This window comes from Apteryx mantelli, chromosome Z (genome assembly GCF_036417845.1).
Source record: "Apteryx mantelli isolate bAptMan1 chromosome Z, bAptMan1.hap1, whole genome shotgun sequence".
In the NCBI taxonomy this organism is placed as follows: Eukaryota; Metazoa; Chordata; class Aves; order Apterygiformes; family Apterygidae; genus Apteryx; species Apteryx mantelli.
The window spans coordinates 22,737,966-22,764,120 of NC_090020.1; the positions used below are offsets into that span (position 1 = coordinate 22,737,966).

General features: G+C 34.9%; 1 protein-coding gene across 8 annotated transcripts in view; it reads left to right on the forward strand.

Annotated features, from left to right (window-relative positions):
• CCDC171 (coiled-coil domain containing 171) overlaps nt 1-26,155 on the forward strand; it is a 155,842-nt gene that overhangs the window by 81,906 nt on the left and 47,781 nt on the right. For all 8 annotated transcript variants that reach the window (XM_067315429.1, XM_067315424.1, XM_067315425.1 and 5 more), the window contains 2 exons: nt 15,253-15,398; nt 18,553-18,607. In XM_067315429.1, coding sequence (XP_067171530.1) covers nt 15,253-15,398; nt 18,553-18,607 — 201 coding nt within the window. The remainder of the gene's footprint in view (nt 1-15,252; nt 15,399-18,552; nt 18,608-26,155) is intronic.

Sequence of the window (26,155 nt, forward strand, 5' to 3'; positions counted from 1 at the left end):
GCATGTCTTAATTCCAATAAAATCCTTTTTTTCCTGCTGGCAGGCTCTATGCATATTTATATGTATATTTACTTCCTTTTAGGGTTGTTTGTTAGTACGTGTAATAAAAACAGTGTCTTTTTAAGCTTTAATTTATGGGAAAGTGTCATATAAATTATTAATAACTTTTTATGTATTTCAGGTTTCAAGTGCAGTATATGTTAAATCATGTGACTTGCTACATATATGCCTCAAAATAGTCTTAAATACGTGCTTTAGAGAAGATACCTTGACTAGATTCTGTTCTCATTTACTCTTCGTTAAGTATATTCTGTTGAGATTAGTGAAACTGCCATTGATTTATGACAGCCTAAGTGAGAAAAGAACCTCATCCAGGTGCTTTGATAGCACCCACAAAAAATGATGGAAAGGTTTGGAGGATCTGTTTTTGCTATGATTTTGTTTAAATTATTATAAATTACATACATACGTTGTGTTTAGAAAGTGTGGAAAACTTTGCTAACCAGTCACATCCAGCTAAATTAGATTTTGATGGAGGGTGGGACTGTTCTGTTAGTTTTGTTAGAAGTAGATATTTTTCCTGAGCAGGCTCTCTGGTGTGGTGAAAGTGGTGCAGAATTTGCTGCTTTTTGTTGCTTTTCCTCTTCAGACATTTATAGCCACATATTTTCCCTGGAGAATCATTTCAATTATTTATACAATTCCTTTTATTTGCACACACTTTGCAAGTCAGTTTTATAGTTAGCAGTTTCTGCAAATGATTTCAGTGTTATAACTTATAGAAAGGTTAAATAGTTTAATTTCCATGAGGAAGAGCAAGTCATTTTGATGCTCCCCAAATAGAACTGCAAGAATAAATAGAATAGATTACAGTCACTGTAAAAACAAGTTAATAGGTTTGGATTTTTTTTTAATTCTCTGAGATTTTGAGCTGGAAGGGCTGTTGAGATTTGGATGCTCTTTGGGATACTGTTGATTCACAGAAACTTATTTGTCACTTTGGCAAGAAAAGGTATTTCTGTGCATTGTCCTATTAACTTAAAGGCTGTTCTCTAAATAAAGTATAATGGTTGATTACTTATTAGCATGTAACTTAATAGAAAATTTTTATTAATCAAGTTTAGCACATTAAAGACAAGCTCCTTTCTGAATTAGAGTCTAAAATTCATAATTCATTAATTTAATGTTTTAGTTTTTTTAAAGTTGCCATACTCTGTATGTTCTGAGCACCTAAATAATCTGTAGAGTTGCTAAGAATTAAATATAAATTAGTATTGCCATCTGCCCTATTCTCAGTCAAAAGAGATTATGTATTTTCTTATCACAAAGGATTACAGGTTAGACAGTTTTGTCCTGTATTTGTGTTTGTGTTCCATTATTTTGCAGATAAGTAGTGTAATATGCTCATTTCCTTCTCTGTAATGTAACTTCCAGTAATGATAACTTTTTTAGACAGATAGTCTTCAAAGGTTTCAGCCAACTGAAGACTTGCTCTGGAGCTGGCCCTTTGTGCTTTCTTTGTTTAAAGGTTGTACTGTATTTTGCAGGAAATTCAGGTATATGCAAAGAGATAGCCTTAGGCTTCTTCCCAGCAGCTGCCTTCTTAATATAGCAGGAGGGTCAAATATGGAGAATCCTGTTAGGGACAGGACCTATGAAATACAAAGCTTCCTTCTACATTTCTTTTCTGTGAATAAGACTGCATTACTACTCTACCTCCACTTCAGCTATTTCACCTTAAATGTCTCTTTTCTGTCTGCCCATAAAAGTTGGTGTGTTTGTTTTATTGTCTCAGTAATATTTTTTAAAATCACAAACTTGTATATTACAATTATTTATCACCAAGAAACATTTTATGCAACTCTGTCTAGCATTTTGAAAGCAGCTCTTTAAGTTCTGTCGCACTGTTTTCCTTGCATTGCTTCTCTGGTTAGCCTCTAACATTGAGGATCTAAGGGTTGCTCTGTTTTTTTTCCACCTTAGGGATCACCTCATTAAGAAAATTGATCCCCCTGCATTCCCTCACTGAACTTGCTTTCTAGTAAGACTGTTAGGTCTGTGCATTTCCTTTGCTCTGTGCCTGGAACATTCATCAGTATCAGTGGGAGTTGCCTGGAGGGACTGAGGTCAGTATATGGCCTTTAGAAAAGTATTGAATTTGCACCACAGTCATCAATGAAGATTTCTTCCTACTAGTAACTATGTTGTTAAAGGTCTGTGTTAAGACCTCTTTTCTGAGTTAGCCTTTCTGGAAAATACATAAGCAATAAGCAGAATAGGAGAAAAAATAAATTTATAATTTTGGGCTATAGTATATATATTATTTGCTTTATTGTAAAGTTCAGTACACCAATTCAAAATTATCTAGTAAGAATCGCATAAGCACAATTCAGTTAGAATCTCTTATTTTACAGTATGGACATTACTATTTTGTTATGCTGTTTAATTCTTCTGCAGTTGCTCTCTTGTCCAGGTTTGCAAGTTGAATGTTTCAGTAATAATTCATTATAATTTGAGCACTGTTAAGATTTTACACTAGAATTTGAATACCTACACTAAGTAAACATTTTTGTTATTTTTTAAATTTTCTTTCTGCAGAATTTTACTACTAAATATTTTATTGTTTAAGATTAAGAATGTTACGCAGTATTATGCAGCCTGATTTTCTTGGGCAAATTTATACTAAACTGGCTTTATATAGTAAGAAAATAATAAAATAATGTCCAAAATTCTATTTATTTTACAATGAGAGAAGAATGAATAGAATTGTCAGTTTATTACATTTGCAGTCAATCTAATCAGGTGTAAACATTATAAAGACAACCTTTTCAATTTTATGTTAAAAAAGTAATATTTTGTTTTTAATATGTCAAATAGTTTAAGATAACTGGGGCAGATGCTCTCACTGTGTTATAACAATTTGAGTGTAATTTGGGCTCTGAAAGGCAGCACCGTAGAATAAGTCATGATCATGTAAGATCACTGGAGTTAATCTTTGAGAGCTAATTATAACTAGCTGATTTCCAGCTAAGCATAGATATTCCCTTCTAAGAAAATTATGGAATTGCTTTGGTCATGCTAGTCTGATTTGATGAAATATCTTAATTTCAAGAGTCATTTTAGTGCTTGTGCACTCAAGTGCCCTTCCAGTAGTTTGCAGAGGAAGGTTGGTAACTAAGGCAGGTAGAAAGTTGGTCTAGGAATGTTGCAAAATATGTGGAAACCAGAGTTGCAAGTAACAATAGTTTGGACTGAATTTATTTCTGAATAGATGGTTTACATCTTGGGGGAGAGGGGGAGGGAGGGTTGGTTTAATATATTAATGACTAACACATGGTGAGATCTAGAATGCTTCATTTACATCTTTACAGTGTAGTAATATTGCCCGCTTAGGAGACTGCTTGTTATCTTGGAGTCTCTTTGCCGCACTGTGCTGTTAAAAAGAATTCTGACATTCTGTCATAGATTGATTTAAAAAAGAAGGAAAAAGAAAAGCTTTAACAAAGTAATTGGAAAAAGCAGAATATTTTTATGATCTTTTAAAAATAACTTTTATTGCTCTCTGGGTGTTCCATTTGTAGGAGCTTTTTTACTCCCTTTAGAGGGGCAAAAAAAGAAAAGGAAAAATATCTGGATCTAAAAGCTTAATAATATTATTGCTGCTTTGTAATTATACTGATTAACACCTCTATCCATGACCTTGGAATTTATAGTGCAGTTGGAAAGATTTATTGACATGTAATTTGGAAGAAAAATGGGATTATTGCGTAATTACAGTATGTGGTTATTAAGCATATGTACTTGCATACCATTTATCCCTGTTGTTTTAAGACCTTCAGCTATCTTTCAATTTTCGTTCAAGAATACAGAAAGGCTTCTTGGTAAATCCAGATTCCTGGGAGATCTTTGTTATGTTATTGAGTCAACTACAAAGTAACCGTCTTACCTTGAGATGTGCAGAGGGGATCAATAGATCTTTAAAACCGCATGTGATTTTTTTTAAAAATGTTCTAAACCCTATTTTTCCTAGTAGTTTGGATATCAATGTGTAGGACTTTCTGATATACAGGTTCTTGATATACAAGCCCTTTATATGTAGATTTGCTTCTTGCTGCTGTTTATCTAGGATATCTATAGGGTTCCTTTATTTTTCACCTTAGTCAGGTTTTCCCATGATCTCCCTTTCTGATACTGTGAACTTAACTCTATAAAGACCTTTGCATCTTCTTGTTGTGAAACCATAGCTAACTCTCAAACAACTGTGAATGCAACAGAGTATATATCTGAGTGGCACAAGGAAAGAGATGCATTCCTTCACAATTCTGCCCCCTTTCTCAACAACATACAGTGACAGCAGCTATGCCCAACTTTTGTATAATTTGGTTTTTGAATTTCTGTTTAATTCTGCTATTTTCATTAGGTGTTAGATGATTTTCAAGGGCAAGTCTTTTTCCAAAATTCGTACCACCTTCAGCTTCCAAATTCTATAGCTATGTTATCTTCTTTTTATCCTGATAAAGTGTGGAAGCTCTTTGTGTGTAGCAGAATAACAAATTAAAAAGACAAATGAAATTTTTATGTATTGCCTAAAGAAGAGACCTTTACAATATGTATTTATGATAAATCTGCCTGAGTTCTTGGAGTGCCATGTGAATCTTTATACTGTCTCAAGAAGGACTTTTTCAAAGTTTTTAACTATTTCCAACTAAAGTAAACCCACCTTAATTTGTTTTTTTTTGTCTGCAGACTGTAAGTAATCAGGTGATCTAAAAGTGGTGAATTTAAGATTCTCAAATTCTAATGTAAGTTTCAAGATTTTATTTATAAATGGTAGTTCACTGCCATACAATAAGAAAACTTCTCAGCTGTGAGGATGAAGAAATGAGTTTTTTATTCTCAAAAAGTTAATGATAATTCACTAAAATAATTGTTTCTTTTTAGTATCACCCAATGTGTTTGATAATATGCCATGTTTATTACTGTTTCTTATATAGGTGAGTAAAGCAGGTAATATTCAAAGTTTTATGACATCATGGGACCATTTTATCTCATCCTATACATACCAAAATAAAGAAAAACATGGATAGTAGTTCAGCTTAATATTTACAGTGATTCACTGCTGTCAGTGATTTTAACTTACTTGCTTCAGGATGCATGTATGTCAGGCTCAGAAACCATATTCCTCTTAAGGACTGTGCTCTCTGTTGGCGCTTGATATACCACAAAGCATGTCCACAGGAAGAGGAGACACCCAGCCATTATGCCTTTATAGCCCTTTGATCTCCATGTTGAATACTGGGATGTAATATATCTTTGATGGTTTTTCAACAGAATGATTTAGAAGTTTCCTTTTATATTAGTTAAATTTTGTTTCACTATATCTGTTCTTTCTGCTGAGAAGATTCTACTGCCCAGCCTTTAATAAAGTAGTGACCTGCATAAAAACAAAGGTAGAGAGACCTTTTAGTATGAAATGACACATTTATCAATTCTTTCATACTTTACTGAGGTTTAAAGAGCAAAAGGAATAAAGAGAATCATGTATGCGTGTTTTCCCCCTGCAGATACTTCATGCAGTAGGATGTGGTTGGCATAATATTAAAATAAAATATGCATACACTAAACAGCATTTGGGGCTGTCTGTGGAAACACATGTACCTGAATACAAATGTGCAGTTTGGTCGGAAGTGTTCTACTGAAAGAGAACTCTGTGTGTGAATATAACCTGAATAAACTGGTAAATCTGTCTAAGCTGACTTTAGTATTAGTGCCATGTTAAAAAAACAATTTCTCAAATTCATTATTAAAGAAAATGGAAAACTGTCACTGAAGCAAGATCAGAACTTCAGCTGGTGTAAATTGACATACTTGGCACTATCTGTAAGTGCTTAATGTGATGGCCCGCGCTAATGTGCTATTGTCTAGTGGAATTGTGTAGCAGCTTTATTCAAGAAACTGCTACAAAATGAACTGTAGCAGTAGAATTACTTAACTGGGACTACTAGTATATTGAACTCATGGAACATATATATTCCTACTCAGAATTCAATCTTAATTTCTATGTAGCCTATTTACTGAAACTATTATCAAGACTTTTAGGAGTCCCATTTTTGATCTGAAGACTGATATACCTGGTATACTGTAATACTTGTTTCTTAGTTTTAGTTAGGAAGCAGAATGCATAGTTTAACCTGTCCCTGATGCCCTTTAAGTCTGTGACCTGATTCTCAGCAACTTCGGATTGTATGCCTTTTTAAATAAATGACAATAGCAATAAAATTGTGATTATTTAATTTGTAGATAATATTTCCTTGTCACTGATAGTTATTTTTGTTGCTGTTGTTTCTCCTTGTTCCTGAATTATTTAAACTAGCTGTTGTGATAAAGAAATATCCCAACCACATTCAGTGATGCAGGTCCACTGGAAGAGCACTTTTAGAGAGCTTCATATAATTTGTTCCAGGGCATAGAAATGCCACTACTAATGCAAGATTATTAAGACCAAGAGGACATGATTGCAGACAGATGGTTTGAGCCCATCTGAGTTTGAGAAACTGAAGCAATATGTTGTGTCACCATAGATATCAAATATTTATGTGTATGTACATAGTAGTTCATGTAAACTGTAATAAAGGTAAGGGATAAAGTCTGTTGTGTCTTGTACACTGTGTGGTAGTGTGCACAATTAAATACTGAATAGCACAATTAAGGAGCAGCATTCTGCATCTTTACATAAAGTGAGAATGGCATTATAGAGCAGCACGAAAGGCTCTCCCTGTAAAATTAGGTGCCTCACTTACATATAGGGACGCAAAAGAGTTATGAAAAGACCTCTTTTAAAGTATAAAGTATAAAACATCCTTTTTAAATCTTGAACTGTAACAACTTTAAGATTGGGACTCTGTCAGGGTAAAAAGTGTAACAACAGAAAAACAGGATTCTGTCTTTTCTGTGTCACTTGAGTAACTAATTTAAGGGCATGACACTTCCAAAGCACAGAAAAGCTGCTGATGATGCAGGGCTGGATCTTGTTTAGCCTGTGTCTCCAGAGTGTGGGCTTTTACGCTGGGAGGGGAATTTACTTTTCTAGGAAGAAAGAAGAAGCATCCATTTTTTTTCTTTTTTCTTTTCATCATTTGAAGTTGTCCAGCTTTCTGGAATGTTTAAAAAAATTGTAGGAAGGAATTAGTAGCAAGAGGGCAGGTAGTATGTCAGAGGTGAATGAGAAATGAATGATTCTGTAGACATGCCACAAAGCATATGATTCCAGCAATTTATACTCATTTAACATGATTTTCTTTTTTTAAGCACGTAAAAACCACAGTCATAGAACCTAACATTTCCTATATATGTTTTTGATTATGTTGCATTAAGATAGTAGGATCCTTCTCTGCAAGTGATTATTCTAGAGCTTTCCAGTAGTAATAATATAATTCACTTAGCTCAGAAGACAGTGAAACTCCTAGATTATGAAGCCCATAAATTTTGTAATATGTACTTTAACCTTTTCCCAAACCTTCTTTATAAATTCAGCTTAATTATTATCTCTAACTGGTTTCATGTATGTCTGGCGGGCCCAATGCATGTCGGCATTCATAAGGATTTCCCTCATTTGAGATGGCTTTTCAAATTACCTTCAAATGCAGTGGTGTACCAACTAACACTTCTTAACTCCAGTGCTTTTGCTTGCTCATAATAACAGTCCACGAGGATCTAGCCTGTATGTGGACAGTTTATGTTTTGGAATATAAGGAATTTTAAGTAATTACTTAAGGAATTAATTAAGTAAATACTTTAAGGAATTACTGAAAAAACAATTTCAAAATATTAACTTTTAAAGTTTTGTTTACTTTGAAAATGAGTGACATGAACAGAGTATGTCTAGTCTGAAAAAAATGTCAGTATGGGGAATTACTCAGGAATAGCTACTACCTTTAAATTAATAAACTTTAATTTCATGATAACTTTCAAGCATATACAGCTTGCTGACTTAAAAAAGCATTTTCAGTCATGATGTACTAAACATTTTTGGATAATGCAATTGAAAAATGCATTCCTTTCTTGTTGATCAGAACAGATTTTTTTCTTGAGAAATAAATTAAGATACATGGCTAAGTCTGCGTTTTGCTCACTGCCTTGTAGCATAGAGATATCAATCCTGGCTTTAAATCCTTGAAGCAATGTAATCCAGCCTGAGCCACTGCAGATAAAATGCTTCCTGTACCAAAACTCACTAGGATGTCTCAGACCTATGTTTCAGCCACTAAACAGACTGTTGTCTAGATGTACATTGCCTATGGGTAATGCTGTTTACTTTCATAATGTGAACACCTACAGTTTCAAGTGACTTTTGTAAGAAGAATCTCTTGCAAGGTGACGATTTCCCTATTTTTCCCATCCACTCCAGAAAGTGACTTTCTTGAATAAAACTTTTTATTGAAGTATTTCTTAAGGGGTTCTAGTTGTTGTAGAGTAACTGTGTATTTGAGCCACCAGCATCATCATTTAACTTCTCCTAATTGTCTGTAGATAACTACCTGCTCTTTTTTTTTTTTAATAACACTGATTTGGCTAAAGTTTTCTGTTGTTAACACAATCTGTGTTTCAATATTATGAGGGCTTCTTGTAGGGAGCAATCACAAACAATTGTATCTGACTACATGTCAGAAATGTCAAAATATGTCTGAATGGTTCCCTTAATTCACCAGTATTTTGCTGGTTATTTATTAGAATCATTGTGATGATTAGTGTTACCATTGTGCATACTAGTCCCACACATGCCCAGTGATCTCATGCTGGGCACTTTCTAACATGGAACAAAACCTTTTTGTGCCTTATAGCTTACAGATCACAATATATCTAAGTTTAGCCACTTCCACTCTACATCACATACTTCAGAGAAGATGCGTCAGGTGTGTCATTCCTTAGAATGCCAGCACATCAAAAGATTGCTGCTATCATGCTGCAGGTCCAGCAGCAAAGGGGTTAAAAACATCACTGCTTTTCTGCAAAGCAGGTAAAGCTCTTGCATGTGTATTCAAAAAAGACATTTGAATTTCTTATGCTAGAGGAGTTTAAAGGGCATGTAAAAGCGTCTGTTATTGAAGGGATGTCATGGGTGGTCAGCCTCAGGTTAGTTCTGCTTTCTGAGAGCAGAACAGCTACATGAAGTTCATCTCAAACTGTTTTAAAGCACTGCTGCAGCCACTCTGAAACACACAGTGAATCCAGATAGGGTAGATTGCTATTACAGAGTTTGATTTCCAGTTGAGAAGTCTACGTCCATCTTGTTTGTTGGCACATCTCTAAATGTATTAGATTTTTTTTCATATATTGATGAGAACTCTGTTTTGTCATTTTTTTACCACAGAACTTTTTTCCACAAAGACTTTTAATCTATATTTTGATAGTAAAAACTTCATTTTGATTTGTTCTTGATGAGTAGGGATTCTTTTCAGAAAACATCCTGTGGAAATTTGGCTGTAAAGTTTGAGTTAATGTAACGTGGTTTTCATTGCAGTCACACATGCAGAAAATATACTTAAATATTGATGTAACTTTTTGTACATTTTGGATTTGGGCCTTTCGAAGATCCAGGATTTCTGCAGGGTATGTGTAGACTGTCCTTTGAGGGGCGCTCAAAGACCATCCTAAAGATCATATTTGCCAGCAGGCATTGAATTTGCAAGAATAATCAAAGACAGAGACTGGATGACCACTTTAGCAGGGAGCCCCACTAGGCATCAGGTTGAACCGGCTGTCCATTGACAATCAAATTTTGCTTATGGTGCTCTTATAAGGCTAGAAGCCAAAGGAATAATGGAGATTGCTATGTAAAAATACTTCCCATTTTTATTCTTGAAAGAGATGTTATTCTCCAAAAGTAATATCTACATAATGTTTGCTTTTAGTGGAAACATGAAAATGTATACACAGTTATTTTCTAAAGATGTCTTCTTATCTCATAAAGAACAGTAAGACATCAGCGTACTAATGAGAATGGTGAGCTGTTAGTTTCACTTGAATATATAAAGCAAAATAATGCTTTGGAAAAAGGCTATATAAAAAGATCAAGGCAGCTTATTCAGCAATACATGCCTCTTGAATACCAGCACTGAGAACTGAGCAAAACTGATTAGACTAGTTTAAACTTTCTCCTACAGGCTGGCATTTTGATCTGTTGTTACAAATAGTAGGTACTTCTCCATACTAGGAATTTTTATATGCTTCGGTCTGTTTTCTGACTATTATCCTGAGCCACTACTTGGGGCACTTCTGCAAGATGGGAATTGGGAAATCCACCTGCTTCTTACTACTTTGTGTTCTCCTAAATATGTTGTATTTCTTTTGTAGCTCTATTCCAGCACTTAAATGCACTACTTCTGCTCTTGCCACTTCATAACTTTGGAAGCTCTCGGTGGTTTTGATTTGAAGGAATTAACTCCTTTCTCTGTGTCCCTTAATCACCCTTTGAGTCCGATTGCTGAGTTGGGCATCTGATCTTACAGAAGAAGCATGGACAGGTGCAGCCCATGTATATTTGAAGTTCTTTTGTAGCTTATTACATGCTGGTGCAAATATGGTGAGATTTAGAATGTCTGTTTCTTTACACATTCTGTTTTCCCTCCTCTTCTCTATTGTGGCTGGAAAGCCTTTACTGTAGAAAGGCTTTGAAGCCTCCAATGGCATGATAGGGAGATGGCTTTCCTGATCTATGTCTTAGGAAAAGTGCAATAATGGTAATGGGCATTTTAGCTGGTGGAAGAATGGATGTTGGTTGAAGTTTGTATTCTTTTTCTCATTGTGAGATTTTTAGTTATGTGTGTAGGACAGTTTTGCACAGGGCATTCACTATACAGGTCTTTTAAAAAGTAGTATTTTGTGTCCATACAAAATGGATGGACATACCAAACTTCATCCTGAAGACAAAATCTTAAATTTCACAAATTACTTCATAATGTATGTACTGCAGTGTATTTGCATATCTTTCAGCACAGTGTTGTGTCCGTGTAATTTAAATTTAATTTAATAAGCAGTTCAATCTAACTTTAGCTGATCTTGGAAAATATCCTCTCAGTATAAATGTCACATGTACTTTTCATGAATTTAAGCTGTATGACTGTCTTCATTCATTTCAAATGACCGTCCATCTGTTATCTTTTGAATAGAGTGTTTTTTTCAGGTGAAGAATAACCATATTTAACTTTCATTTCCTTTTGTAATTGTTTCTGAAGAAAGAGATTCCTCACTACAAATAACCTAATCTTGTTGAATAAATTATGTGTGGAAGTTCCAGCTTGTCCTACATATACCAAATGAGATTTTTCTTCAGTGCTCTTAGTTACTTGCTGTTGTTACAAACAAATTGTTTTTCATGCTCAGTTTATGGAGAAAAAAACACACCCAAATTATCTCTAAAAGGACTTTCTTCTAAGGATTCTGATGAAAACTCAGTTTATATATGAGATTGTGGTGGAATGTAGAGGAACGAATGCAATGATGTCTTGAACGAGCATGTGAATACCTAAATATCTAAACTAAACAGATAATTGGCTATTTACTAAATATCAACAAATTGGAGTTTGGCTTCTAAGTTGCTTGAAAATCACTTGTGCTCGAAAGTGAAAGCTCAGCATCTTCACAAAACTATATGCAGACATAGTAGGTTTTTAAAACCTCCATTCTCATTATCATATTTAGCTTTAACTTTCTAACAATTGTAATTGTCCACAGAAACATTTCAAGATAAATGCATTATCAGGTTTTGAAATTTTCTTATTTTTGTAAATATTAAGACCCAGGGAGCAAAATAAGGGCTATATTGTGGATTAAGTGAAATATCTCAAGGCTGTGCTTTTCTGATAACTGAACCTGAAGTGACCTTTCTCAGACACAATTACAGAGCTGTATGTTTTTCCTTTAATTTCATCAGGGGTTTAATTAGTATACAAATAAAACTTCCCTTATCTTCCTTTCTACCTAATTGGCTTGTCTTCGCTTATATATGAAGTATGTGAAAATGGGCTGTAATTAGGGTGACCGTGTTAACCTTTTTTTCTCAAATGTACTGTTGCCTAAAGGCCTCAAGGCCTAAAAACAGTGCTTTGGATTATTGCTTTGCAATCACTATGGCTCTCCCATAGGTTTTCTCATGAGCAGAAGGGCTTTGGGTGCTGCAGGTTCCCACTGCTTAACGGGATCTTCATTCTTCTCCCCACTAAATGTTTATTGATTATCTCACTGCTCCACACTCAGCCTCCAACAACTTAATATTAGGTGACAGTCAGGAGAGTTCTCCAAGTAATTAGAGTGGAGCATTGAGGGAACAATTAGGAGCAGAGTTATTAAACTTGATTTATCCTATTCTCTCCTGAACAGTTTCTTGGATATCAGAACATCACACTTTCACAATCTACCCTGGCTGAGAAATTAGTGGCTAACCTGCTGCTTATCATTGTTGCCTTGCTGCCTTGAGGCACACCCTCTTGGTTTCAGTCACTCAGCTGGAAATATTAGAGTCCATAAAGTTTATCAAGGGTTTTAATTAGATCAATCTGAAGAAGGAAAAAAGGAGAGGCTTAGCAACCATTACTTTAGAACATTCTAAACTGTATCTGAGCAATTTTCAAGGCTTGACTTTAACCCACAGTAGCAAGGAGCTTCATGTGAAGGCTGAAACTTTGGGGTAGCTTGTTTGTTTTCATTGTGCTTAGATACTGCAACATTACTGATAGGTAAATTCTGAATCCTTTGGACATTTATGTGAATAATTCCCAAAGTTTTGAAAATAATAAAGCAACTGCTCAGTGAGAATTTTGATTTTATCATTTCTGTTTTGCTTTGTCACTACCTAATGCAGACTGCTGGCTGAGCCTGTCCTAGAGTTAGTCTTCATGCTTTCATCCCTGTTACCGTCTCATTAACAGACCTGCACTTGCAATTGTTTTGCAAGATTAGCTAGCAGCGCACACTAGATTTGGATACCTAGTGAGTCTCTTCACCATCTGTGATCAGTGAAACCTGTGGACTGGAACAGCCAACTCTTTGGCCCTTGTAGAAGCATAGCCATCTAATAAGAGCAAAATAAATATGCATCTTGTCTTACCAGAGCGTTCATATAAGTCTGTCTTTCTTCAGCTATCCGGTCCACTAGAATCTTGGAGCCCAACTCTGTTCTAGCCGCCTCCACCTCATGAGTTGCAGTTAACCATCATGTTGCCTCAAAATAAAATTTTCAGAATTTTCCTCTTTTCTCCACGTTAGAGCTCAGTCCTGTGATTGCCTCCTGAGAGCCCTTTCTTCAGTCAGATTGGGAAAGTGGGGTGGACAAAGCTCTGGCACCACAGACCCTTCTCTTCATCCCATAAATATCTGTCAAAAGACAAGAATATGGAGGAGACACAGCTTTTAAAGCTCTGAAGCCTCAATACTGACTTAGCCTAATATAAACAAACAATGAACAGAATAAATTGAGGAAGATACAATGTTCTTAAATTATAGATGGCACCTTTTATCCTTGCAAATACAGATTCTTGGAAGTAACTTTTCTGAAATGCTAACCATCCACAACTTGAGCCATTCAGTCTTTGATAGCCACTGAGAAGACTTTCTGAAAGCAACATTTCTGTTTTCTAGTTTCTTTATGCTAATAATGCAATGGAACCTATGTGCTTATCGTTTTTTAGGAGAAAAATGGTGTATTTAGTTGAAATTAATGAGATGATAGGCAGAATGGGTCAACCTTCATTAATTTGAGCAAGACTTGAATATTATCACCCCCAGATTCTAGGGTTTTGTAAATAAAATTCAGTGGTGTTTTTAAAACAGTGATTAATTTCAGCTTGGATTTTGTAAATTGCCAAACAGAGTTCTGGTTGTGGTGCTGTACCTTGCAATATGGTGCTGAAATAACTGGTTGCTATTATTATATTGAGAAACGTATTTCAAAAAACCCGCAGCAATCCACTGATTTTAGTTTGTTTTGCAGTATTTTAATGTTTGATGCCATACTTTTTCTTTCATGTCTGTTATTTTGTGTTTTTGAATTTTGCCTGGCACTTTGTTTTCTGAAGTGCTTTTGACTCTTGACTAGATCTGAAGGTTTTTCAGATTAGTCAAGTTTTAAGTTTTCAGTCCCCTGCAAATGTGTATCAGATTTTTGTATATACTACACTTAATACATATTCACAGCGTAATGCATATCCTAAGTGTTCCACAGTCCAAATCATGTACTCCTGAGTACAAATTATGCAGAGCATTCTTAAAACTTAAGCAGAAAACATATCCATAAATTTTGAAAACAATGTGCAAGAACTCAGTCTTGCAACTTCTTTGCTGCCTTCTATATTCTGTATCCTTCTGTATTGCTTTAGAATTTGACAAGAAATTTGCATCTTATGTTTACAGCCACCTATTATAGTTTCTTTCTAAAGAAGACAAAATGAACAAGTATAAGTAAAATATAAAATTTAGCAAAATAAGCACATCATTAATGCTTCAGTCTCCAAAACTAATGATTTATCCCAGCAGAAAGAAGTAGCAACTAGCCAGGTTCTGTATTAATTAGTTCTGTATCCTATTTGTCATCTATTGAATTAATCTGAATTGATTTAAAGCACGTTGTGTTAATTCTAAGCCAGAGATAAACATTAAGTAAAAATGCGTGTACTATTTTGTATATTGGAAAACTCATGTTAAAACAGAGAAAGTACCATAAAGTAGTGATTTAGTCTTAACAGGAATTTCAGCAAAAATATCTTTAGTGCACTAGCAGAGAATGTTGGGTTCTTATCTTCTTGTATCCTGAACTGTCTGGTTAATAGTGCAGAATATTTATACAGATGCTACTTTGTCATTTTTCCTTTTTTTGCATGTGAAGTCTTTTCTCATAATGTTCCTTTTAAATTATGGTTTCAAAATATTTTATTTCTCTTTAATGCTGCATTCTTGATTGTTTTCGCTGTGTTTAGATCTGATATCTGTAAGTATAGTAGCCAAAGCATAGTATATTTACCTGTTGGGTCAACAAACCACTTTATTGTATCAAATATATTTGTGAATAGACAATATACTAAAAATTAGGGTTTTGTGAGTTTGTGATGTTTCTGTTAGAGAATTCATAAAACCTTGGTATGCAGTGGCCCAAATCTGCTTCAGAGTCAGTCTGTATTCCTCTTTGTTTAATAGCCTATGGCATAAATTGAAGTTAATTATTGGGGCTGACAAGTAACTCTGCTTTCTGTCTGCTTGCAGAGTCTCTCCAAGGCAAAGATGGAGCTGAGAAGAAAAGATCAATCTCTGCGTCAGCTCAATAGACTTCTTACCCAGCTGGAGCAGGACAAGCGTCGACTGGAAGAGTGCATCCATGATGCAGAAAGTGCCCTCTGCATGGCAGCGAAGTGAGCACTGGGACCTTGGGGAGATCACTTAAAACAGACAAAAGATCAATTCTTACTTTCATGCGCAGGGTTTTAGCCCTGGCTAATGTAATGCTAAAAACAAAAGTACAGCTGTCTGTCTTTGAAATTCAATGATAGTCTTATAAAAAGAAAACTCTTAGTTCAACATACTAAATGTACATTTTCTGTAGTAAACCCATTAAAGTGCTCCAAATTCTGGGTCTTGAAAATAGCATGGGAATTTTTTTTGCCCAGTTATGTTACTGATTTGACAACATCTGTTTTGCAGAGCCTTATCTCTCTAATTATTTGAGAAATAAGATCGCTTCTTTTACTTATTGCAAGGTCCTTTTATAGAGACATACGATTTACTTTACAACACATATCTCTTATACAGAAATGTCAACTTGGAGACATGTCTTAGTTGCAAAGAGTTGAAAATTGTTTTGGACCTGGTCTTATCTATGGAGCAGTAAAGATTTTTCAGATGATTTCATGGGAGTTAGGCATAAAACCTATGCCTTTTTGTACCATAACATGAAGAGTGGGAAGCAGTGTTAAAGATGAAAAGACGTGTAGTCAAAAGGTGTTCCACTGATTTTAATGAGTTTATTCCTAACCTCTTACAGTCATGTACTCAGATAAAAAGATAAAGCTTTGTAGGCTCTGTGTGTTAGCTATTACTGCTATTGTAGTATGTGCTTCAAATATTACTGGTCCATGACTAAGATTTGTTAACTTTTTAAAATTTCTTATTATACCTAAGATCCATTTGACCTGTGAAAAACAGTACCTTAGAAACTTTAAGGCTTTTATGCACGAGTAAAATATAATAATTGTTACAGGAGTTTCTGTGAGATGCTTAACAGGGTAATTAAAATGACAAATGTTATTTACTATGAGTGTATTAAAGACGACCTGACCTGAAGAAGGATTTGTGTTCCCAAAATCTTGCTGCTCTTCTCCCTGCCTTCAGGCAATTTTTACTCACTCCAGTGAAGAACATTCCCTCTAGCCCTCCTTAAATTCAGAACTTTATATTTTTCTTTACATAAAATGTTTTTTAAAAGGTCATTTCTGTATATAGTAGTCAAATATTGACCAAGGTGGAAAAAATAAAATACCACTTATTGTTCTACCAACTCTTCATAACAAGTTTCTTTTTTCCCCTTGGAATGTACCAGCAGTTGGTGAAATAGACATAACTCTTGTCCAGAAAATCTTACTTTAATACCTCTTTCACAGTCTGTGTGATTGAAAGCAATGCAGATTTATTCCCATGCTCCTGGGCTTCTTTTAAGTTCTTTTCTAATCTTTTCTACAGTCTTAAATGATAGTAAGATGATTGGCTCATTCTGAAAGAGACCTGGTACCTTCTAGAATTCTGATGTAAAAATGTGAGACTTAAAATGAAAGGTGGTTGGAGCTGGAATGAAAATGGTTGTCTTGAGTCTCTTGCAGTGGTGGCCAGCAGTTTTGCTCTGCTTTCCTTCAGAGTAGGATGCAGTATTAATAAAAGGTGATGTTAGCTGTGAACCTGACAGACATTTAAGTACAAAGTTAGTAGGCATTTGGTCATCTGCCTGCTAGATAAAAATTGACTGTCAAACCTGCTCCACAGCCATCATGTAAAAAGTGAACCAGAACATGTTCCCCATTCCTGAACTACATTAATGCATAATAATACTCAAGAATACTTCCATGATCCAGTTCTGACTTTCCTTAAACTTGTAGGAGTCAATGAATATGTAAAGAAAGACTGAATAAAATTTGGATCTGAACATGCAGGGGTGCAAGAGATTAATTTTTTTAAACCTTTTTCTCAGCGTTATACACAAACATTATCAAAGATTTTTAGATTTTATATGACTATTTCCAAAAGGCAAGATAATAAATGACCCATAGTCAGCGTATTTCTTGTTTGTGAAAATAAGAACCTGCAGACCACTTATTAAAGGGGTCCAAAATTCCATCTAAATACTCTCCTTTTTGCAATGAAGAACACCTGAGAATATACAAGGAATAGATTGTCTTCCATATTATTAACTAACTTATAAATTAATGCTGTTGAACTGACTCTCTAGAGCTGTCTTCACACAGATAAATAGCAGTTGCTGTATAAATGAGGCAAGCAAAGAAGGTGAGCAGTGTGTCCCTGTCAGTCTGGTCCAAAGAAAGACAAGATCCTCAAAGACAAAATCTGTGTGACAACCTTACCTAAGAAAGTAAAAGCCAATCTTATTTTTCTGTGCTTCTTCCTATTTTTGCCATTGGGATAATATGAGTCAAGAAAATGAGGAAGCAGTGGTCATTCCAAGTAGAACAGAATGATTCTGACTTCTGTTTTAGGAAGTAAAACATCTAGAACAAAATTTTCAGATAGCTGCTGAGATAGAAAGACATGCTTTTCTGACATAGATTGTGTTTTCTTTACTATCATGTTGTATTGTCATTCCCCCCTGCCCTACTTCTTAGTAATGTTATCTTATGCTGCTTTAATTACATTTCTTTCAGCACATCTGATGAGATCAGTGTTTCTTATGGTAGCATAACTGTTCAAAGCTATCTTTCTTATTGAATCTCTAATCTACAAAAGTCCATGGGTTGTAGTCTGAACTTATATTTCATAAAGATAAGATCCTCAACTGTACTTTTGTCAGAAAAGACCAATGGAGCATGTAATGAAGTGTTCTGGTTTGTAAAAGAAGGTTGTTCTTTGTATACAAGAAGACTTTGTGAAAAACATACTCTGTCATTGTTTTCCAGAATGAAAATCCCTTCCCACTGGAGTCTGGAGACCATTCAATGTGCCCTTTTTATCCAAGGCTACAGATTTCTTCTCTTAAAACAGAATGGTGCTAAGAGTAGTTATTTGGTTATCCATTGATATTCCTATAAACATAGCTGGTTTAATGCTTACCCACAGAAGAAACATCTTTCATATGGAAACATGCACCAAATAGTGGTCAATGACCTATTGTTACACAGTTTATGTTTGGGGTATAAACAGAAGAGATTCAAACAACATTTTCTGAGTTGCCAAAAATTTTATTTAAAGACATGACAGTTATACAGTTGTTATCAGCAGAAAATGATTTTGTATGTGAGTAGAGCTTCAGTTTTATTAAAAACATTGTTTTTTCTCTTAAAATAGAGACAAAGAATTGATTGCCAGTCATATGAAATCTGTGGAAGCCACTCTCCAAAAGGTAAGAATTTGAAGTATTCCTTCTGTTTCATTTTTATCTCTAATCACATCAAGCTTTTACAGCTGCTTGTTTGCAGGGAAATGAGGGGTAGAAATTGTAAAATGACTTCCTTTTGTCAGTGTAAGTTTTCCACTTTCAGCTTCCTTCATATCCAAAAAGTGTTCAGATTTAGTGAAATAAAATACAAGTTTGTGGTATATGGACTTCTTATTTTTAATATAAAACTTAGTACAAAATTCACCTTCCTTCCCTCAATCACTGAATACCACTTCTGTTTACTAAGTGAAGACTATTGATCATCCAAACAGTTTGTAATTGCTGCTGAATTATCTCTGTGTACTGAGTAAGGCAGAGGTCATCCAATGAGGTCACATACGTGGTAGTCATGAGATGTTTGGCTTTGTGCATGCCACTTTGATCTTTGATACATAAAAAATAAAATAAGGAAGGATGGTAAGTTTTAACTCATAGTAAAAGACCCCAATATTTTTAAAACCTTTTTTTGACTGAATAACAGTCTGAAATTGATCCATTGGCTTACCCTGTTTTGGTGTGTTATAGTAGTCTTCCAAAGTCCAGGGAGGCTGAATATGTTAATTATTTGGGAGAAAGTGTTGTTTTTAACTGTAGTTGTATGGACTAATTGTTCTATAAGTGTTTTTAGGCCAGAGTGACACAGAGGAATAAAGTATTTACTTCTGTTACCTTGGAGTGTTCATTTCCCTTATAACATCTTGAATTCTCAGCAATATGTGAATCTGTATTTTAGTTTCTGTAGCCACCAAAACTGCTGTTAGTTTTCAGATACCTTTCTCAAGCTTTTCTTTTTTATGATGTTCACAAAAAGTGACAACACCTAAACAGCTTTTGTGTTTTAGCTGCAGTATACTGTGTTGATAGATAATGTCTTCTTGTGCTTCTCCGTCTTATTCATACATACTTCTTTGAAACTTGGGAGATCTACCTCTGTAGTTTTTACACTAATTGGTGGATGTAATGTCCTTGATTTTGAGAATTTATTTTTCTGGATTAAGAGTTTTTATTTCAATGATTTAGAAAGCAGTGCTGTGTATGCACAAGGATTGAAATGTTTGGGGCAAGGTTATAGAAAGGTTGCATATATCTTAATTCTGCCTTGTCTGATGCAGAGAGTGGATCAAGAAACTGTCATCTTTCTTTGAGAACATTAGTTACCACAACTGATTCACATTTCTCGATATTTGTTAGAATAGCACATAGTTGTTAGGCCCAAATAGCTAACTACTGAGTAGCAGAGTAATCGTTCTTTTCTGGTCTGTCAACCTGAAGAATGAAGAAAAGCATAAGAAATGTCAGGATGCTCCTTTCAGAAGGAAATATAAAGAATTGATTGTAAATCATTCAAAATTTGACATATCATTTCTCCAAGAAGAACAAAGGGAAATTATTGATCTTCATTTGGGAAATACCTGAAATGTAGATCCTACACTATAATGGTATCTATTTACCTAGCATTAATGAACATGGCTTATGTGTAGACTATCATGTTTACGTTCTTGTTCTCATGATTTTTTCCCCACACAGAATGAAAAATTAGAATGTGATGAAGTAGATGAAATACTAGTAAAGGAACCATGAGCCTATCTCTTCCCCCATAGGAATTCTGAGAGTTGCATTTATTTTTTGAAGAAGGAATCAAAAGAAAATGAATAAAGTTCTGAACCGTCTGTAGCTGAAGAAGTATTACTGTTAGTTGCAAATATATTTGTGGAAGTCTGACATTGAACATTCTGGTATTGATGTAGTCATGAGCGAGTATCCACAAAATTCCACTGCATCACCTGTAGGATCTATTATCAATGCATAGTACTAACTTTTTGCTTATAGAATTGATGGATTTTACAGTCATAGATAGTAATCAGTTAGACTCAGGGTAAGAGGGTATACACCTATATCTGTTAATATGACCTCATTCTTTTCTGAACACTCTCACTAAAGAATTCCAGAAGGGAGCAATGTATTCACCAGATGATCTCCCTTTGGGTGTACTTGGGTGTAACCTTCAGCAAACAAGGTAGAAAGTAGCAGGGTTTAGGGAGACACAATTGCTGCATGTTTCTACTATAGCTCTAGACAAGGGACCATATCCAACATTTACAGCCCCCTGGGACTGGTTCAGAAAATGTAAGGCCATACATTTGGCTTGCTTGTGTCATGTATAGAGTGTGATGTCTAGAATGATTCTTCTAAGACCTTTCCAGAGCCTTCTGCTGAAAAGGTTGATTTTTTTAAATCATCACTAAGGTTTATGAAGCATATATGTTGAAGAATTTGAGCATGTGCTATGTATATGGTAAGAGAAAATAGTCTTAGCAACTAGTCTACTGACTTTCATAACCTGCAAGGTATTGTCTAGCAGCTCAGTTGGAATCTTATCCTGAATCTTGCCATGTTAGCTGCTTTCTTCTGAAAGCTGACTCTGGAGTTGGATTATTTGCACAAGAATCCCTGCTTCCATTGAAGTAAGAGAACCTTTTTTGTTTTAGACCATTTAAGTATTGAAGAAAAATTTGAAAATACAAGTGGAATGTTGCACGAAAGGGAGAGAAAACAGCAAAGGCACCTCAGATGCAAAGGATCTTAAACGAATTTTACTTTAGTTTTGTTTTAACCTCATAATATTTAAGAATTACCAAAATATAATAGCTGAATTTTGAATCCTTAGGTTTGGAAAATGCATGCAGAATTTTTTACTAGAATCTATTGGATAGCCTTAAACCATAAACGAAAGCAAAATAGAATTGGCTGCTTAGAAAACTTGTGTCCATAACTTGACCAATTCCTTAAAAAAAAAAAAAAAAAAAGTAAGAAAGCAAAATGCTACTAGGAAGAAATTAATTGTTTTTGAAATAGTTCTTGGAAGAAATTCTGTGTGCTTGGAGAAGTTTAAACATACAGAATTTTTTCTCATTGAAAGAAAAAACATCTAAAGAAATATCTTATTGCTACAGACACTTTTTAGTGTATGTGAAAAATAAATACTTTTTGAAACATTTCCCTCTGAAAAAACATGTCGAGAAGTGATTTTTGGTATAAATATAGACAATATAGACATACTTCTAGATAAACAGTATTTTATTATTAATTTCTTCCATACTTCTTCAGATCAATATCATGTATGCATAAAACACAGTAAGAAACATTAAACCTGTTTTTTATGCAATTAGATTCATTAGTGTACGTTGTTAGTGACTTACTGGTCATGATAATCTAATCAGTGGAAGAAATAGTTTAACTCTCTCTCTCTGCTAAAATCCTAAGCCATACCTTTATATTGTTTCTCAGTTTGAGTGTTGCAACTCTCTTTTATTCAGCCTCTCCAAATTCCTATTCTCTAGGCTTCTGCATGTGCAAAATATTGTCATGGGAAATCATCCCAGTGAGTCAGCCTGCACAGAGCTATAAAATTGTTTGGTTTTCGCCTTGTGCTCTTAACTGTTAAAGTTCTGATGAGCCTTATGAGGCAAATTTTTCAGCCTGCTCCAACACCAGCTGCTTAGGATTTGGCCCTTTTAACAGATTAATAAAATACCAGTTCTTCACAAGCTTAGACTGTTACCCACTATCCAATGGGAGGTTGATGAGCTGTGATAATGAGTTAGTAAAAGCAAACAAAAAACCCCAAAACAAACAAAAAAACCTTATTCCTAATACCATGTAACAACCCACTCATTCTGGCATTTTGGAACAGCTCAGGGATCAAAGCACCTGTGCGGTGTGCTGCTTTCCTTTTGGTGCTTGGATTAGCAAATTTCTCTTCATCTCACTTCTTCAATCAGCAGCAAAGGAAGTGAATTAAAAGGTTCTTAAGCCATTTGACAGAAGTGCTTCCATGCGGACCCATTGGCAGTCGCTTCTTGGAATCCTTCTGCTGTTGTGTTAAATTGCCCCATTGCTCCCACCCTTCCATTTTCCTGTTGTCTTCTCCAAAAAAGCTCATTAAATGGCTGTGGTTTGGGCCTCATAGTATTATCAGCTGAAAAAAAATTTTGAATGCTATACAAACCATTCTGTTAAATTTGCAAAATATGAAGATGAAATCATCTTTCTTTTTCCAATTTAATGATGTTTTTACTACAGGACAAAGGGACAGTTGGAGATGAAGTGAGACTATAGAACACTTGAGAATTAGCAACATGGTAGTGTTAGATTGCTGTTTCAGATGTCATCCATAGCAATAAAGTGCATTTCCTTATGGTGACCTTTTAATGGCCTGTAGAAAACCCGTTTACAGTACGTGTAAGTCCACCACCAAGTGACCACATCAGTAAAAACACTCTTTGTAAGTGGCATTAATTGTTAATTTCAGCAGGAAGACCATAAATTGATCAGGCCTGGAAAAACAGAACAGTTATGGGGCTAAAGTTAGCTGCCACAATCAGACTTCAGTAGACATGAGATGTTTTTTAGTGTACCCATCAGCCCCATTTCTGAGTTGACTGGTATCAGTAAGAGTCCATCATATTATTTAGGTATCTCAATATTGATTTAAAAGGTCTTATTTTAGAGGTTGAAATGTGAAAATTTTCTCTGAGGCTAATTTTGCTGCTTAGAGCTCATGATTCTTTTAATGTATTTAGACACATTAACAGAGTGAAGCCTGCTCATGTGTCTTCAGAGCCTGTTTATCACTGTGGTCCTCAATTGTTCTAAGCTTGCCCTATTACCAGCTTGTTGAAATAGTGAGTATGTGTATACGGAAAAAATTGCAAATAAAACCCAATTAGAATATCAAAATTCTAAATGACTGTTGTGAGGAATTTATAATTGGAAACAAGCTATTATTTCACTATGATAGAAAAAATGCAATAAAAAAAGGACTTTCTCTTCGCCCATCTCAAATTAACACTTCTTCATTTAAATGTTTTATAAATGACTTTTGGTTTCCCCACTAGTAATCTGACTTTCTTGATCCTTGTTCCTAAAGATCAGTTGTGCAGGACATACAGGTGTTAGCACAGCTGGCTTGCTGATGACAACTTCGTCCATATAGCTGTCTAGTGTGTCATCACTCATATTGTTCAGTGTCATTCTGACCTAGCCAAGCTAAAAATGGTACTCCAGCTCAAGAGGGATTTAAAAACCTTGACAAACTAAAGATAAGACATTGCCGAATGTCATATCCATGTACTTAACTGTTTTCAGTTTAGACATATCTAAATACCTAATTTCAGAGCTCATCTCTGTTCATTTTTTTTGAAGGCTGAATACTTTTGTGTAGTTTGCCTTCAGTAAGGAAAAATCCTTGTTTGGAGAACTGTGGAGTTAGTGAGTGCATTAACCATTATTTTCTCCAGATATAGGTTCATTTTCAGCCCAAGGTCATTGTAATCCATTCATAGGAATAAATGTATTATAGTGCACATCCTGCAGCTACATCAAAGCTTTGGTGCAGTGGTCAGTGTTTGCAAAAAAAAAAAAAAACCTGGATCAAATTAACATCTTTCTCAGTAGAGCATGTAGAGTGCGTCTGTGTGTGTCTGTTTAATAATATGTGAAAGCTTGAGATAAACTTTTAGGCAAGCTTAAGATGGTATCCTGTACTCTGTAAATGAACTTCTAGATTCTTGAATGGTCTTTTTTTTTAAAAAAAAAAAAAAAGGACACTCCCAAAACATCAGCTTTACATGAGTCATACCTCTTTACACAACAGCTGTTTATGCAGTACTTTATGTTCTTTTAAATACTACCTATAAAATGTGTTGTATTTTAAATAAAGATTTGAGAGAATTGTTTGTGCATGGCAACAATATAAAAAAGAGTCAATCCTGTAAATCAGGATTTTTTAATAGGTTTTCATTTAAGTGAGATATTTTGTATACATAATTAGCTTGATTGTTAGATCCACGTGTGGCTACCTACATCAGGTATGTACAGATGCTATTCAAAACCTCCACTCTTGACAGAAGTCAAACCTTTGGGTTTGGGCATGTATTTCTTTTGGTGAGAGAATATAAAATGATCTATTGGCCCTTAATGAGTGCTTAAACCTATCTATGATGGCTGCGTAACAGCTGTGCTTTCAGCTATAGCATGTAGCCCTTTTTCCACTTTCCTACGTGTCACCATTTTGTCCAAGCAAGATTCCTTGTGTTTTGGTATGGTTTGGTTTGGCTTTCTTTAAAAAAAAAAAAAAAAAAAAAGTTTGAGGAGTTCACTGTAGACGGGTGCTTGGCTGGCTCTGTTCCCAGCATCATTCCTAACCTATTTCACTTTCTTTACTTGTAGCTTATTCTGTTGTCTTCCAGTTTTCAGCTGTTTGATATAAATTGCCTTGAGTTTAAGAAACACAATCTCGTCATAGGCAATCTCTCCGCTTCTGGTGTTGTCCTTGAATCCTAAAACCTCCTGATGAGGTTTTTTTTCTAGGATTATATAGGCCCTCTTTTGATAAGAATATGCACTTTCTGGGTGATTTCTGTAGTTTCAGAACACAGTCATTGGTAATTCTGAGCAACTATTGCTAACAGATTGTACCTGGGATCTGACAGGATGCTCTGGTGTATACTTGTTTGTTTGTCACTGGTGCCAAGTCCTTCAGCAAAGCTTTTTGGGTTTACGTTGCCTTAAAAGGGCTAAGACCTCAGATGTAATCACTGTTTTCTAGAGTGCTTATACTCAGCAATGATTGTATGTGTGTGTCCTTAAAACATTGATCTATATTAACAGGCAACTTAAAGAACTATTGTTATCAGCTCTATTCAGTACTATTGTTGTTTGTACAACTTCCTTCAGGTATATTCACTTTTGTTTTTTAGGCTACAGTTAGATAATATTAATAGTATGCAACTAAACATTAAAAAATAAGTTTTCATGAAGATTTAGTTCTGCCCTAATGTGTATTGGTTTTTATTACTGTCTTTAGTTCCATTATCATTTGTATCACTTGAAGAAAAATAAGTTACATAGAAACTCTTATGATCAGGCAAGTGTTTGTTAAAGTGTTTCGCACTGAAGAAGGCAAAGACCATATTCAGTGCAGCTGCAACAGCAACTTGCATGTCTTTGTTTTGTGCAATATGGCCTCCATTCAGCATGCTCCTCAGGAGGTATGGACATTCCTCATGCAGCTTAACCAGCCACATACTTGAAAGACTGTGGTTAAGACTAAGATGTGGTTTGAATTCTAACTGCCTCCTTCCTATTTTAAAAAGTTTCTAAAAACATTATTGTTAATTATATGTCACACACGGAATACATAACGGTGTGGTATAAACTGTTTTGCTGGCACTCTTTTAGAATGATATGTATAACAGTCATAGCTTCTAATAACTCAGCAATACGGTCATCTCAATGTCAAGCAGACTAAATCTCTGTATACCATTCACTGAGTCATTTTAGTTTTTTGTTCTGATGTTTAATTGCAAATAATATGCCATTAAAAGTAATAATATGAAATGAAAGCAAAATGAGCTCTCAGTCTTTTACCTGCTAGGAAATATTTTTTAAGTATAATTGGTCAATTTTGAACTTATAAAAGGTTCTGTTGTGTAGCTCATGTAGTAATGT